The following is a 15,725-nucleotide window of genomic DNA, read 5'->3' as shown; positions in this document are numbered from 1 at the left end:
TATGTTGATTTCAAATCAAAATCTAGTTTGTAAGCAAAACCTAAAGAAAACCACTGCAGTAGTTCATATATAACGCAAATGGACATTTATCAATTTATCATTTATGTCTTAAAAAATGTCCTTACTTGACACAAAGACAGAAACTAATGAGGCCTCCTCGATGACATATTGCCTGAATTGCTTATTGCAGTCAGTGTAAAAACATCTGTCTTATTCTCTCTTTTTTTCTCATTACTCCCCTTTGCAGATTGGCTGCAAGGTGCTGCATTTCTTCCACATGTACATGCTGGGCTGTAACTATTTCTGGATGCTGTGTGAGGGGATTTATCTGCACACTCTTATCGTGGTGGCCGTGTTTGCAGAGGAACAGCATCTGCACTGGTATTATCTTCTGGGCTGGGGTGAGCATTCACCAGCTCCACTCTTCCTCTTTATCTGAAAAGCAGCTCTCGGTTTTCCCATCTGTCCCAAGCTCAAAGTTGTAAATATGGACGGCCTTCCTGTTAGCACCGAGTGTATCGTGACCTGTTTACATGGCAGCTGTTTCATCACCTTTTGCTCCATAATTTATTGACAACATTTGCTTGTGTTCATGTCCTTCTGCTCTATAAACGGAGAACATTGTTAACTCCATGAACACAAGTAGTTCACATTTATGACACAATGTGTAGTTCATGTGAGTTTTTGATAACTATAGTAATAAGGTCATGCTTCATTTCTCACGTGGTTGTACAGCAGGACATTCATGAAAAATGTGAGCTTAACAGGGTCAGTACATTATTTCCTGTTATTGAATATTGATGAAGCTGAGAAAATAAAGATATAAATATACCTTTTTAAAAATAAATTCCAGAGAATGTTTTAGGTATACAGTATGAGCACTATGTTTCTTCTGTGTGTGTAACATTTAAGTATATACTAATTCAAAATAACCTCTTAAGCAAAGGGTTAGCTTACCCTCTATTCAAGTCATTCTTGTCATTTTATACTTTTAGGACATTTCATTTTCTATAATCCTGATCCTGTTTTCTGCTTTAGTAAACTATTGCTGCAAGTCTATTTCTACCAACAACAAAAAAACAGTGAAATGTTGCATGTTCCACTTTTGCTATCATTTGACTATCCTTTCACTTTAAACCTTTCATGCATATAAACTCAGAACAATTTTGTGTGTTTTTGTTGCTTGTAAGGCATGTAAAACAAGATTTTTACTACACACATGTTTCAAAGATATCGTCGGATGTCCACTTGAGAAAACAGTATGAGTTTTGAGATCTTGTGGCTGTGCACTGTAGTGACCTCAATGCGTGAAAGGGTTGAACACAATTTAAAAAAACGTGTTGTTTTAATCACATTGAGGATAAACAAAATTATCAATCATGTCTCGTAATCACATAATGTGATATACTTTATATTATATACACTAATACAGTATAGACAAATGTATTTGGACAGCCCTTCTAATAAACATGTTTATCTATTCCAGTAAATCCAATCAAAACAAATATTAATGCTACACTACCTTCAAAGAATTTTGTTTCCATCTTTGTTGTATCAGTTCAATAAGGGTCTTTTTCTGTTCTGAAATGACTGTATACCTGTGTCATGATGGCGTACAGAGAGCCCAGACAGCAGTTTAAACAAAAATACTTTTTCTAACAAAAGACCCACGATGGGGCAAAAACAGCAAAAAACACACAAACAGAACAACGCCAAAACTTAGACTTCCCACAAGTGGGCAAAAATAGGAAACAAAAACTTGAATAATAATTTGCTTCTCAAAAAGCAAGGCAATAACAGGGCTTACAAGACACAGCGTGGACATTAAAGGAATGAACCAGCACAGGATAGCAAAACACAAGGGCATTAAATGGGGAAAACTAATGAGGGGTAATTACAATGGGCAGGTGTGGGGAATGAAACACTAAAGGGAAGATAGATGGGAAAAAAGGGGGTGAATGGGCATGTCCTTGCACACAGAACACAACAATCACAAAAGTCATGGTACTGTCACAACCCTTAATCATTTATTTTTGAATCTTGCTTTCTTGACAGGGACATTGTCAAATCTAGAAACGGCCCCAAACTGTTGCTTTACATTTAGAAGCACACAATTCTCTCAAATATCATTATATGCTGTAGCATTAAGATTTTGGCTAACGGAAATGACTAAAGCTGTCAAACCTGTTCATTAGAATCACACTTTATTTTAAGGTCCAATTCTCGCTATTAACTAGGACTTTTGACTCAATAAAGTCCTAAATTGGTGCTTGTTATATAGTTAGTATAATAGTTGTTAGGTTTAGGGATTGGGTAGGATTGAGCTGTAGAGTATGGTCATGCAGAATATGTGCTTTATAGCATTAATGAACAGCAAATATTCTAATAATAAGCAACTTGTCAATAGTGAGAATTGGTCCATATACTAAAGTGTTACCAAATATAGTCTGATATACAGCATACTGTTCGATTGGCTATTAGTATGCAACCTAAAAAATTACCTTTCGTTTGTAAGATTATACCTTTTTATTTTGTAGTAGTAATAGTGCACGATTTCCCCATGGATCTGAACGATTCCGCTGCGGATAGCAGCGACAAACAAGTGTTTAGAAAATTGCTCTGCTAATGTTTGTTGTCATTTAGTGTTGTGGGAGAAAACAGAATGAAAAGGGTCTTTTGCCCCGGGGGGCTTTAGTACTGCTGTACTCTAAACTGTTACCACTGACAGCTTTATTATCATGGCTTATAGAGGATCAGGACCTAACTGTCTTGTTTTGCCTTTGAATGAACAGGTTGCAGACTGAGCTGAATAGAGCTCTTAATAGCAGATCATTACTAAAGATTCCATGATAACCTTCAGTCATATCTTTCATTTATTCCCAAAGAAGAGAGGCAGCGGCCCTCATCCAGCCGTGGCAAATCCGCTAATATGCCTTCAGGCCTTTAAAGGCTGAACTGAGGATATTTCATGCCAATTTACAGTTCTACAAGAGGGATTGATTTTGCATCCAACATCCCTAATGCATCAAGGAATAATGTTTATTTAGCAAAAAGATGCTGAGCTTGTAAAGAAACGTCTGTTGAAGTACTCTGATATTTAATACTTTTATAAATCACGTTCTGCTGTACACATTCCACACAATTTATACTCGACTGTCCCGTTCGACATTATTTCTTGCATTTTAATGGGTATAAAACGTAAATTATAAGAGAGAGAGATATGCTGTGATTGACTAATGTCTCAATTCTCCTTTCAACAGGATTCCCCCTGGTGCCTGCATCCATCCACGCTGTAGCTAGGAAAAAATACTTTGATGACAAGTGAGTAATGTTCACTGCTCCTCTGTTGTAAATACGAAAGGCAGGCCGGGTCTAGTGGACAGAAGATCTGATATGGGATTTATTGTGTTTTTCCACTAGCTGCTGGATGAGTGTGGAGACCCATCTGCTCTATGTGGTTCACGGCCCCATAATGGCAGCTTTATTGGTGAATCAACACATTGAACATTTCTATAAACTCAAATATAAATTTATCGAATTTTCAATGTGTTCAAAAGGTCAATCTTAATTTTTCATTTTTTTGTTTCATGCCCTAGGTCAACCTGTTCTTTCTATTGAACATAGTACGAGTCTTGGTGACGAAACTGAGAGATACTCACCGGGCAGAGTCCAACATGTACATGAAGGCGGTGAGGGCCACCCTAATTCTCGTGCCCTTGTTAGGCATTCAATTCGTCATTTTCCCTTGGCGGCCGGAGAACCGCCTGGCAGGAGAGATTTATGACTACATCATGCATATTTTAATGCATTACCAGGTACTCCCTAGTGATCGTTTGTATTTGGAAAACTATATAAAAAGTTAATATATGATAATAAGGCTTCCTTGTTTTTTGGGTTTTTAAGGGACTGCTGGTGGCAACCATATTCTGCTTTTTTAATGGAGAGGTAAGCATGACCAGATTAATACATACAGCTGCGGGAAATAAATAAGAGACCATTTTCAGTTTTTCTAAAATTTACAATTGGAATGTTTGCGTTTGGGTAGAATTATCATTTTTGTTTCATTCTGTGAACTGAACTACTTACAACATTTCTCCCAAATTTCAAATAAAAATGTTGTTTCTATTCGCATTTATTTGCAGAAAATGAGACCTGGAGGAACAGGTGAAAATGACAGAAAAGATGTTCTGTATTTTTTCAGACCTCAAATAGTGCAAAGAAAACAAGTTCATATTCACTTTAAGCAATACAGCAATATCTGTACACATATTTAGGAAAAGTTTAAAAGTTATTTTTTATGTGATAATTTTCATGTGTCTATCATGCTGTCTGTATTTCGGTATGATTTTGGGGAAATTTATCAGACTCTGGACTGCAATGGCCACAATACAACTAGAATCCAGATTTTTACATGAAAATCTGGAATGGTCTCTTCATTTTTTCAGTGGGTGTACATACATGAGTAATGAAACCTTATACTGTTTATTTTGTGAAAGATTGTTATTCTCGCTTAAACACTGTAAATGCTTCTTAAAAATAAACCTTAAAGAATTATAAAATATAGTTTCTTGGCATGAGGATGTTGATACACTATGATGATATGCAATATCACAATACTTCAATCTAGATTGTTTCCCCTTTCACTATAAAGCAATGCCTGTTATAATTTAAAGAGACCATTCTGAGTGCAGTCACCCCCGTGTAACAGACGTGACATTTGGGCTAATGTGATGTTTTGTCAAAACACACCGTGTGCCGGTGTTCGAAAAGCAGTGATGCGTTCTGTAAGTTTCTGGGTGAATACCTGGCCACGCTGTGTAACACGTTGACTCACACGTGGTTGATGTCACTTTCCGTGATTTGTCATGAATCATTTGCGATACGTGTTGACGGCGTTAAGCATAGTTTGCAGGTTATGACAGTGAAGTTTATAGTTACAACATGACGTTTTCAATCCAAGTTACCTATCCGTGAACGTCCCAAGGTTTACGAAGGCCGGGATTTTAAAGCCAATGTGTCTCGGTGAGGGCATGAGAGGAGTATAAAGCAGCAATAAGCACCAGCGATCCTGTCAAAATCCATTTACCAGACTTGGAGAAACAAACTTGGAGCACTCATGCATGACAAAACCAAGACAATGAAGACACAGTTTTAATAGAAAACTCAGCATGAGGTTTCTGGCACAAACTTGAATGGAATGAATTAGCAGCTTTTATCCTCCTATGTGCAAGTCCTGTTTTAAACATGCTGGATTATTTCTGGGCCTGGAAAAGGGGTCAATTATTAGCTTATGCATGAGCAGCCCGTCTCGCATCAGCATCCACATGCGTCTGCAAACTATGTGCATGTGTCCTAAGAGCAGATCCTGTTTCAGGACCATAAAGGGCGCACTGACACGGAATAATATTTTCTTTGTCGTTGTTTGTTTACGCCGGTATAATGATTTGTTCCGAACTCAAATGTCCTGCCCCCGGTGTCCCGTCTGCTCTAGATCTGTGACTGATCCAATACCTCTCTTTGTTGTGGTAAAAATACACTGGCCGGTAATTGCGATACAATCGGGTTTTCATATTTACAAGTTATGCGCAGCTATGAAAGAATGATAATAGAGTACCGGTAACTGATAGATATTCAGACGTTATGTCTAATATCACATGATTTCTCTCACCACAGGTCCAGTCAGCTCTGAAGAGACAGTGGATACAATACAAAGCGCAGTGGGGTCAGCGGAGACGCGAGCACTGCTCCATGCGCTCCACGTCGTATACCGCCACCTCCATCACCGAGGTGCCCGCGTACATGTTCCATCACGACTGCAACAGCGAACACTCGAACTGCAAACAAACAGAAGACTCAGAGCTGGTGGCCCTCAAGACGGGCGAGACGTACGCCTGACAGATCTGAGTAACACGAACGATTCGAGAAAAGTCAAACCGGAGGCTCCATTAAGTGAGTGTTCACAAGCTCCCCCATCTCAGAGTTCATGCGCTTGACAACAACAGGACGTCCAGAGTCCGTGTGTCGGCACCAGCGATTGTGCTGAGAGATCACCCACCACTTCGTTTCAATTCTTTACAGCTCTGCTTCTGCGAGTTGAGACGAAAACAACATTCAGTCACGGGAAGCGTTCCTTTAAGTATGTCATGTTAAAGCTGCTAGTTTCGGAAGCTCCTCACATCCCCTCTGGGCTCTTGACCCCTAAACGGCGAAACTTACTTTGCAGAAACCAAAGGATGTGTGTTTTACTAAAGCTTCTGGGATGAGGTTCTCAAGCAGACGGCTGAGACGTCCATCAGCAAACAAAGGAAAATTCTTCTGTGCCTGAATTCTGAGCATTCAAGTGTCAAAGGGGGTTAAAAAAGGCCTGTCGGACGGCCATTTTGTAACTAAATATAGCTTTGTGTCCGTCTGCGAGCCTCCTGACTGCTTTACTGTTTTCGCAGCTGTACTCTTTTGCCTCATCTTTGCTTCGAAAGAGGGCGTAGAGGAAAGAGATGAAGAACGTGGATAATTTTAGCAGTGGATTTATAACTCGCCGCGAGTACAAAAATATATATATTCTGACAAAAAAAGACTAAAAAATATATTCAATAACGTTACTCAAGTGTTGCAGATTTGATTCAAGTCTGATTTTGTCTAAAGGCATCTTGTGAGGGTTTTAGAGTGCTGCTTTCCCAACAAGTACGTTCCCAATGGGCAACCGAATCTAGTTTGTTCAACGCTCTGGTTTATTCTAGTTTTCAAGCAGTAAACAATAATTCATGCTTTTGTTACAAGAGTTAAATAGGAATGAACAAAATAGTAATAACAGATAAGCACTTTAAATCAACTCAACATGAAAACAAAGCGTTATGACTATTGCTATGGCTAGCCTAGAGGAATATCATAAAACGATTTCTTCTGAAAACCCTCCCATATGTTAGTGGTTATGTAAAGGACAAAAATGCAGAACAGCTCTTCATTTTATTCCCCCCACCAAGGGGTAGACAACTGTGAGAATAAACATCAGCTTCAAATGACCCGTGGGGTGCATGACATGACAGACAGATGTCAAACACACTTCACATCGGACGATAACTGAACAAAACATTAAATGCACATGTACATCTATATAGAAAACGTTCAGAGCTACATGTATTGATCATTGAACACTTTGTTTAAATATTATATTGAAAAGCTAATTTATGGATTTACGATATAGGAATGTAAAGAGTTTTTCCAGAAGTTGTTTGTATACATTTCCTAATAATGTGAATTTGTTTAATAAGATGGAAATATTAAGAAAAATGAGAAATGTATGAATATTCAATACAGTGACGCTCTGGAAACAAGCTTGATTATTTTTCTCTCTCTATGAAATGTTTATTTTTTGTTACATTGGACTACGACGCTGTAACTTTATTTAAAACGAAACTTTAAGATGTACATATTGTGTTGTGTCTCCAGAGGTTTGAGGTGAATTTGTGAGTTGTGTGGATTTTTTTGGGGTAATTGTATTTACCATGTAATTGTTTTAGTCTAACATGACATTGGCATCATGGTGTATATAGTGTACTGTCAGTCAGTCATAAAGCTTCCGTTGTATGTTTTAAGCTTCTGTTCTTGATCACGTTTTAATGTTTATTGCTAGTGTTCGGGATGCCAATGAAGAACTGTTGTGCTTTCAGAAGAAAACAAACTTTTCATTTTCTCGCTCGAAATTGAACCATTTTGAAAATGTGTCCATTTATATATGTATAGTCAGAGACTTTGTCTTTGAGTCACATGAATTTACATCCTATTTTGTACATAAGATTAAATTTGATGGCTTAAAGCTAAAAGTCTTTATGTGACTCTGAATAATTTCTTAGATTTTTATATATTTCTACAACAGAGATATCCCATTATTATAGATTTCTTAAAAAAAAAAAATACATCACTCTCTTCTACTACCAGATTTAATGCTTACATTTCTGAACTTAACATCATAGCTAATAACATTCAGTCTAATTGACTTTTGTGAGATGTGCTTAGATCTTGCCTGCGGGTGCAAGCATAGACAACAGACCAAGATATTTCTGGCACAGCCAGTGTCACATTCACTAAGCTTCAGCCTCTACAGGTGCAGGACTGACAAATGCTTTTTGTTTGCGTCTAACATGTGCTGTCCTCTTTCTGCCCATTAAATACAGCTGTGACCCTAATTATATATTAAATAGCCTAAATATGATTTAATTTACATTATTTAATGAAACTTTGCAACGCATATAGAACAACCGTTTTATAAAAGCAATAAGCTACGTGAAGCAGTGGGTTACAGTGTATTTTATAACAGTTAAGGGCGTATTATGCACTTCGCATCATGCCACAACGCCCTTAGCTGTTATAAAATGCACTGTAACCCACAGCTTCTTGGTGCTTATCGCTTTATTAAACAGACCCATTTTTTTATATTTATATTTCAAAATAGTAATAAATGAATCAACTATTTGTGAGAATGTCTGTGAAAATCAGACTGAACTCTCAAAGTGTAATTCCGTGATGCGCATCAAAGTTTGATTTCAACCATTATTTTACATATGATTTTAATCTCTGACATGGCCTTATGTAATCAATATCAAAGATATCAAGGTTGTATTTTCACAGAATTATCTGATTTAATGTAAACAGTAAATCACATAAAATTGACTTATACTTAAATTTTTCACACTGGATCACTTTTTTCATATTTTATTATTCAGCGTAGTTTTGGACAGTAATACTTTCAATCTGGGTATTTTTCATCTTCAACGGTAAATATCATTTTCTACATTAACATTATATTAAGTACAGTTGTAATATTTAATGTAGTACATATATTTAAATTATTTGACTTGGTGACCGTTCTTTCTTTTGATGGTGAGCTGAGTTTCTTTTGATATTGAACCAGAGATGACAGTTTACTGTTCATAAGGTTCAATCAGTTTGACTCATGTTATTAAGCACTCCTAATGTAATTAACATAAGCAAATTCTTCATCTTTTTTGTGAAAGTGAGAAACTGCAGGCAGATTAGGTCTTTTGCATCACTTATGCTGTAATAAGCACTGCAAGCTACACTCATTCTTCATTATACTCCTAGCAACACCAGTACATCATTTGCATTCGACCCCAACACTGCTGATGTCATGTGTCATGGACCATCTTCAAATTAATGTTTAGTGGGGGAAGTGGTGTTTAAAACAGCACGCACACTAAAAAGCTACATAAAACAATGTGACAACCACAAGCTTTTATCTGAAACTTAGCTTTTTCTCCTTAAGGCATTTGAATCTCTTTCTTCTTTTTGTGTTTAAGACAATGAGAGTAGATTCTGCTTTCATTACAAACGCAACTAATTGTATCATTATAGTTAAAAAGAATATCACTCGGTACATTTGCATGAACACAGATACACAATTATCATGTTCTTTAAATGATTTCCATAAATGTAAGAAAAGCGATTTATACAATGCTTAGCATAACAAAGAGAGACGATTTGAAACGCTCATGTTGCATTAGAAATTTAAGTAGTACATCATACAGGAAAAAGCTTTTAGCAGATTTGCATGGAAGATGCCTCTTCATGTCGCGCTCCTGATGGGAACTGTCACTGTGATAGCCGAGAGCACATTAATGATTTTATTATATAATTGAATTATGTCTCGACCTCTTATAGCTCACTTATGTTTTTATATTGTAAAAGGTATTGTAAAAATTTAGTTTTTGATCATTTTCTGGAAAGTTTAAGATTGAGAAAATGTTTTATTTATGGAAAGCAGTGTTTTTACCTTAAACATTGTAATTAATGTAGAAACTTCACGAAAGACATTACGTCCGTCTAAGGTCGCAGATTCATTATTCCGAGTTGGCAATTTAAGTGTGGAAGATATTACAATTTTATAGTATTTATTTTCAAATTTTAATAAGAATTGGGGGTTGGGGGTATGGGCCTGCTGGCATAATGAGAAATAATTGCAAAAAATCCTGATTTTCTAAGGGCAAAGTGTCATTTCTCAATTAAATTTGATGTATATAAATATAAGCTCGATGATCTTGACAGGTTCCGTAAAATTTACTCATGCAACCTTGAGATTGCCAGATAAAAACAGTCTCTTATCATTAGAAACTGGTACAATCAAACAAGTTGAGCAGCTGAATTTATAATTGATGTAAAGGTTTCAAAAAACATTCTTGCGGAAAATAAAAAATAAAGTAAAACATTTTTGCTGAGCAGTGAATGCAGAACGATGGAAGCAGAAGCATTTCAAGGTTTATTTTTTGAAAGCAAGTGTCTTGAAGATTTACATTTATGCTCATAATGAATCTCTTGACACTAAAGAAAAGAATCTCCTCACAACAGAGGCACCTCAGCGAGCTCTCAAAGCTTTAGACATCTTCTGAATACATGGGGAGGCTGTCCGATCTTTGCATTCATGCTGAAATAGTTGAAAGTTTGATGAAGTATCAGTTACCTCCCATATTAATATTCGAGAAAAAGGCTGACAATGGCTGAGACCAATTGTGAATAGAAACTAATAGCTTTTTCCTAAACATTCTATGCCTCTGATTATGATATGAACTTTATCTAAGGCAGACTCAATAAACCATGACTAGAGCTTGCTGAGATTCTGAATATCTCTTTTGAAATATCCCATTAACTTGTAAAAGACCAAACGGTATTAAACCTGAAAAGCAAATAAGCACAAGTCCACACACACATATATACATTTATTTTATATATAGTATAGTCCTGCTGTGAAAGTTCAACTAAGATAAAGGAAATGTAAAAAAAATGATGTAATGTAAAGTACATAGTAATAAAGTTTCTAATTGAATTGAGCATCACTGAAATGTTTTTACATCAGCTGAACTTCAGACATCTGAGTTTCCTTTGCAATATATTTATATCAAAACATATTTATTTGACATATTATATATTTTTAGACAAATAAGATCCAGGTTGTTTTAAGTTTCTTGTTTCTAAAATGTACTATAAATATCCACATGTACATCCTGTAACTGTGTGCAGCTTTGAGCAAAACAGCCTTTGAGTTTCAGCGTTTATAAAAAGTTTCAAAAATACAAATGTCAGGGAATTTAATGAGGGTTATAATTCAGAGATATGTTAATGTTAAATTTCTTTCCATCAGGCTTTGAACAGTACATCTCATGTATTTTATATAACAACTGTGACTATCAACCTTCGAAACATAAATTTGTTTTTGTACTAAGTTAAGTTTAAAACGTACTTAAGCAAAGAGATTGAGAGTTTACTATCATTACTGATGGTCTTTGGCCTAAAGCCTTTTTTCTGATCTCTGATGAGTTCAATAGTAAGTTAGCCTGAACTTCTCTCTTTGTCTTTGATCCCAACGGGAGCATAAACTGACCGCACTGGCTTTCATTTTAAGCCATTAACGCATGTTCCAAAATATACACAGAAGAATACTCTCTGTTCGCACTTCACAGACAATCCCGCAAAACGTGACCTTTATTTTCCCATATCACGGAATTCGTCGTACACAGTGACCTCTGCTGAAAGAAAATCACACGCAGAACAGAAGATAAGAGGAATAGAGCCGGTTAGATTGCTCAGGGGTGGAGAAAGATACTCACAAATGCCAAATGTGTTGCTTGTGGCCCTTGAGAGATTCTGAGTGACCTCATCCAAAGGTCCCAACACATGCTGTCTCTGGTTATTGTAGCCTGGATGAAGATTCAAGCTAACAGGTTTAAACATCAGCTTTCTGACAGAAAAGATGTGAATTTTATCTGCCGCTGTCATCAAAGCCATAAAATATGTGGTCACATCCACCTGCACTAAAATGCAGTAAAACATTATACCAGAGTTAACACAGAATCATAATATTAATTTGAGAAGATAATATAATATAATTTACCTTAATAATAATAATTTAAAATAATATTAATACTTTAATAAACTACTGTTTAATATAAAGACCCCTGTGTAGATGAAGAGTAACCTGAACATTATAAATAACACAATAATATTCACTATAGCACATTTAGAACGGAGCACCGAGATTCACAGCTACCTCAACACTGGCCATCTGAGTGGAGCGACTGTAAAATGGATGATAAAAATATAATCGTTTTAGTCACCCAGTATTAAACATCTCACTGAATAAAAAAAGCCAACTGAATAAAAGCACAGAAGTTTCACAAAGGAATCTTTCAACTGATTTTCAATTCCGCTGCGGCAAAAAGCGCAGGCCTGGCATTCACTGGCACCAACCAACAACTCTGCTTGAGGAAATGAGGTCACTGTAGAAAAAAACTGCTGCAGCCTTAAATGCTTAAGCTTAAGTATGATGAAATTTACTGTGCTCGTCATTTAAACAAACTATTTTTAAACTTGTGTACAAGATCTACATCTTCATGTTGTAATGCTGTCACTTAAAAACTGGAGTAACTCCAATTAATTAGATGAGTTTGTGTAATTTGAAAACATACTGTTGCTGTCGGGCGGACACATTGCATTTGAAAAGTGCTATTTTTTAAGAAATGGAAATAAGCAATTTTTTTAATAATTATACACTGTGTTGTCAAATTTGACAAGATATTTGTAACGCTTTTTATTGGATAAATATATGCAAAAAACACAGACAAATATGATCATTTATAACATGATTATTAAAAAATAATAATAATGAAAAGTAGAAAGACAAGGTTTGCGCCGAGCAACATCAAAACATCCCAACAAACAAAGTATGTTCATACACTACTGGTCAAAAGTAGAAGATCACTTACTCGTTCTTTATTTATATATTTTTTCACATTTTAGAATAATAGTAGTTTGATTGAACCCATGGATTACAATCACCCATAGACCAACGCAATTGTAAAAATTGTTGGAATTATGTTGACTAAAAAAAATGTACTCTGTTATATTTTAGCATCTTCAAAGTCTGCTTAGAATTCACAAAAACGGACAGTTGGCGTTTTATCATTAAACTTCTTGCTGAATTTTCCATCAATGCTGGACTCTTATTGCATGCTTTGAAATAATTATTTGGTCCAAGTAATCCATCTCAAAAATATATAAAAAATTTAATAAAAGACACAATTAAAGTAATTTCAACCATTAAAAGATTTTTAAGATCATGAGAAACATTTTGTCAAGAGATCCTAAACATTTGCCCTTTTTCTATTAAATATTCTTCTTTCGCCATCTGTTTAACGTGTAAACTAAATTAAAAACACAATTATTATGTTATTATGTTGATAGTTATGTAACTAAAACCTGCTCGTGCCATGACAACAAAGAGCTGCTAATGCAGCATTCACCCACAACCAAACCTAAGCTCACTACAACACGATTCTTTGATTGCCTATTAACGTACGTCCTTCAGGAAATGCAAATCTAGTTTCCATATTCAATGTACTGTTATTCATTTCCCATTCACTCAGTGTGACGCTGGGACCTGCCAGCGATCGTCACCCCGGCGCGCATCCAGGCGCAGAGCGCGTAGCCAAGAGAGGAGGGTCGTGAAAACAGTTCAGCAGCTTGGGATGGATACACCTGAGGTTTACTGTGTGACTCATTAGCACAGCTATGAATCCATCAACACTTCTCTCCTCGAGGGTCTCCCGCTGCGCATGTGCAACCGCACCTTGAGTCACATGCGCGCCATCACATTTCTGCGATAAGAAATGAGAAAATTTCACATTACGAGCATCTGTAAGAGTATATATTTTATCTGAATACAATTATAAAGTAAACGTGAGAATCCATAGGCTAATGAAAAGTTCCTGATAAGCGCACAATCCTTTGCCATATTTGCATATGATGCTTATGTGAATCCATTACGTATCGCAACCGGGAAAGTGCGAAGCGACGCTTTAACATGATATGAACTGTAATAATAACTCTGTACGGTTCTGCAGGAATCTTTGGTTTATGAAATCAACTTCATTCCTTCAGCCTCATAAAGCTTACGGATTTTGTCACAGAGGTCGATAATAATGTAAATACCTTTTAAAGCTGTAAATGCACAGTTACACCTTAAAGAGGGATAAACACACACAAAAATGTCTGTAAAACAGATGGATTTCAATTAGATAGCCCTATTAAAGTAAGTGAGAGACACAAGGCGCCTATAAACTGGCAATTTGGACGTCAAAGTTCTCGACCAAAGCCTATAAACTAACACAAATAAACGAAGCGATTTGCACAAACGTGTAGGCTGCGCCTGCTGCACTATTCTACTCGCAGGACTTGAACTTTCTTTCTTTTCCAAGTTCGAAAAACAGATCTTTCAAAAAGTACTGACGTTGCAGCATTCAACTCATGTTTTATATACAGCTCAATGTCAACAAATGTTTTGCTGCTCCTTCTGTTCTATCGACCAACTTGTGTTCCCACAGACAGACCGATTAAAGACAGCAGGGAATCAATAAGACAAACTGACTGCACAATAAATACACTTTCAACCTGCCATCCTGCATCAGACTCAATGTCTCAATTCTACATATATTGCTGGTTGCATGCAGAACTGGCATGTTTGGCATCGCTCATAATGTAGAGATATATTAAGGATGGCTTTGTGCACGGTCAACATGAAAACGTTTGGTATAAAATTCATTCTTAATGATTAAATAATATTGAACTACAGCTTCGTCCTGTCAAATATCCCACACCATTCCTTCTAAAAACCTAGAACTCTGGATTCCATATACTGTATCGCAAAAGTTCAATCTGCCAAAGCATTTCTCAGGATGTGAGTTTAGCACGGAAAAGGGGTGTGTGGGCAGAAGCTGACCGATTGGTTGACCCACGAGTATCAGAAAAAATTATGGGGCTGAGTCTCTGCCAAGCATGAAATCCTGCTGCATGCTGAGAAGCCCCAGTAACTAAATGATGGGGGTGTTGTCAAGGTAACCTGCGTAGAGCCTTAAGGGTGATCAGAGCTTACATTTCCCGCGAGTTTGTTTACTGCGACGGATTGAGAAAGACGGAGCATGGAAGAATTCTCCCTACACCTGCGCTGGGCTATATACACACCTCAAGAGACACGAAAGAACATCCAGCGAGTCCCACGTGAACTCCCAGGTCGTTCCTGAACATACAACTAATCTTACCATCTAAAACTGCTCCTGTCAACCTGGAACGTCTCAATGGGACAAGAAAGAGTTTCACAGAGTGATACGGCAGCACTGTTAGAGCGGGTGTTCTGTACGACTTATATGATCATTAGGAAAATCCCACTGGTAATAATTGAATAGTTTTAGGCTATGAATAATTAACAAAGTCATATTGTACAAGTGTATGAAATGCGTAAAAAGCGAACCGCTGATCTGTGCAATGTTAACTGGGTCAAACAAGACAATTATTAATAAGGATTAGTGTAAATGAATACACAAATTCCCAAAAGACGAGTTCGCATTGAGCTAAGTACAAGCATATGTGAAATTCACATCTCAAGAGGGCCGCATCTCAAGTTAACAGCAAAATACCAATTATCAGCTTTACTGAAATTCATTTTTTTTAAATAATGTCTTATTGAGAACATATTTAGAGTTATTAAATAGCACGCCAACTACAAATGGCTTACAGTTGACTGTGCATATTAAGCAAAAAGAGAAGTATTTAACACCCAATAATTGTCACGCTTCAGCTTTACCTCGGACCAAAGAGAGCTTGTATTTATAATCTTGAATTTACGCTTCTTAAGTGTCTTATACTTGTAGTAGTTCACTGAGGTC

General features: G+C 36.6%; 1 protein-coding gene across 1 annotated transcript in view; it reads left to right on the top strand.

The window, feature by feature from the left end:
• The window catches only part of calcr (calcitonin receptor), a 38,956-nt gene extending 31,217 nt beyond the window's left edge, over positions 1-7,739 (top strand). Inside the window, exons 11-16 of the mRNA XM_056741298.1 lie at positions 248-401; positions 3,261-3,321; positions 3,421-3,487; positions 3,597-3,815; positions 3,904-3,945; positions 5,674-7,739. Coding sequence (XP_056597276.1) covers positions 248-401; positions 3,261-3,321; positions 3,421-3,487; positions 3,597-3,815; positions 3,904-3,945; positions 5,674-5,895 — 765 coding nt within the window. The 3' untranslated portion in view covers positions 5,896-7,739. The remainder of the gene's footprint in view (positions 1-247; positions 402-3,260; positions 3,322-3,420; positions 3,488-3,596; positions 3,816-3,903; positions 3,946-5,673) is intronic.
• Positions 7,740-15,725: the final 7,986 nt, after the last annotated feature.

Source organism: Triplophysa dalaica, chromosome 25 (assembly GCF_015846415.1).
Source record: "Triplophysa dalaica isolate WHDGS20190420 chromosome 25, ASM1584641v1, whole genome shotgun sequence".
NCBI classification, from domain to species: Eukaryota; Metazoa; Chordata; class Actinopteri; order Cypriniformes; family Nemacheilidae; genus Triplophysa; species Triplophysa dalaica.
The sequence above is the reverse complement of the archived record's forward strand: the minus strand, read 5'-3'. Positions and strand labels throughout refer to the sequence as shown.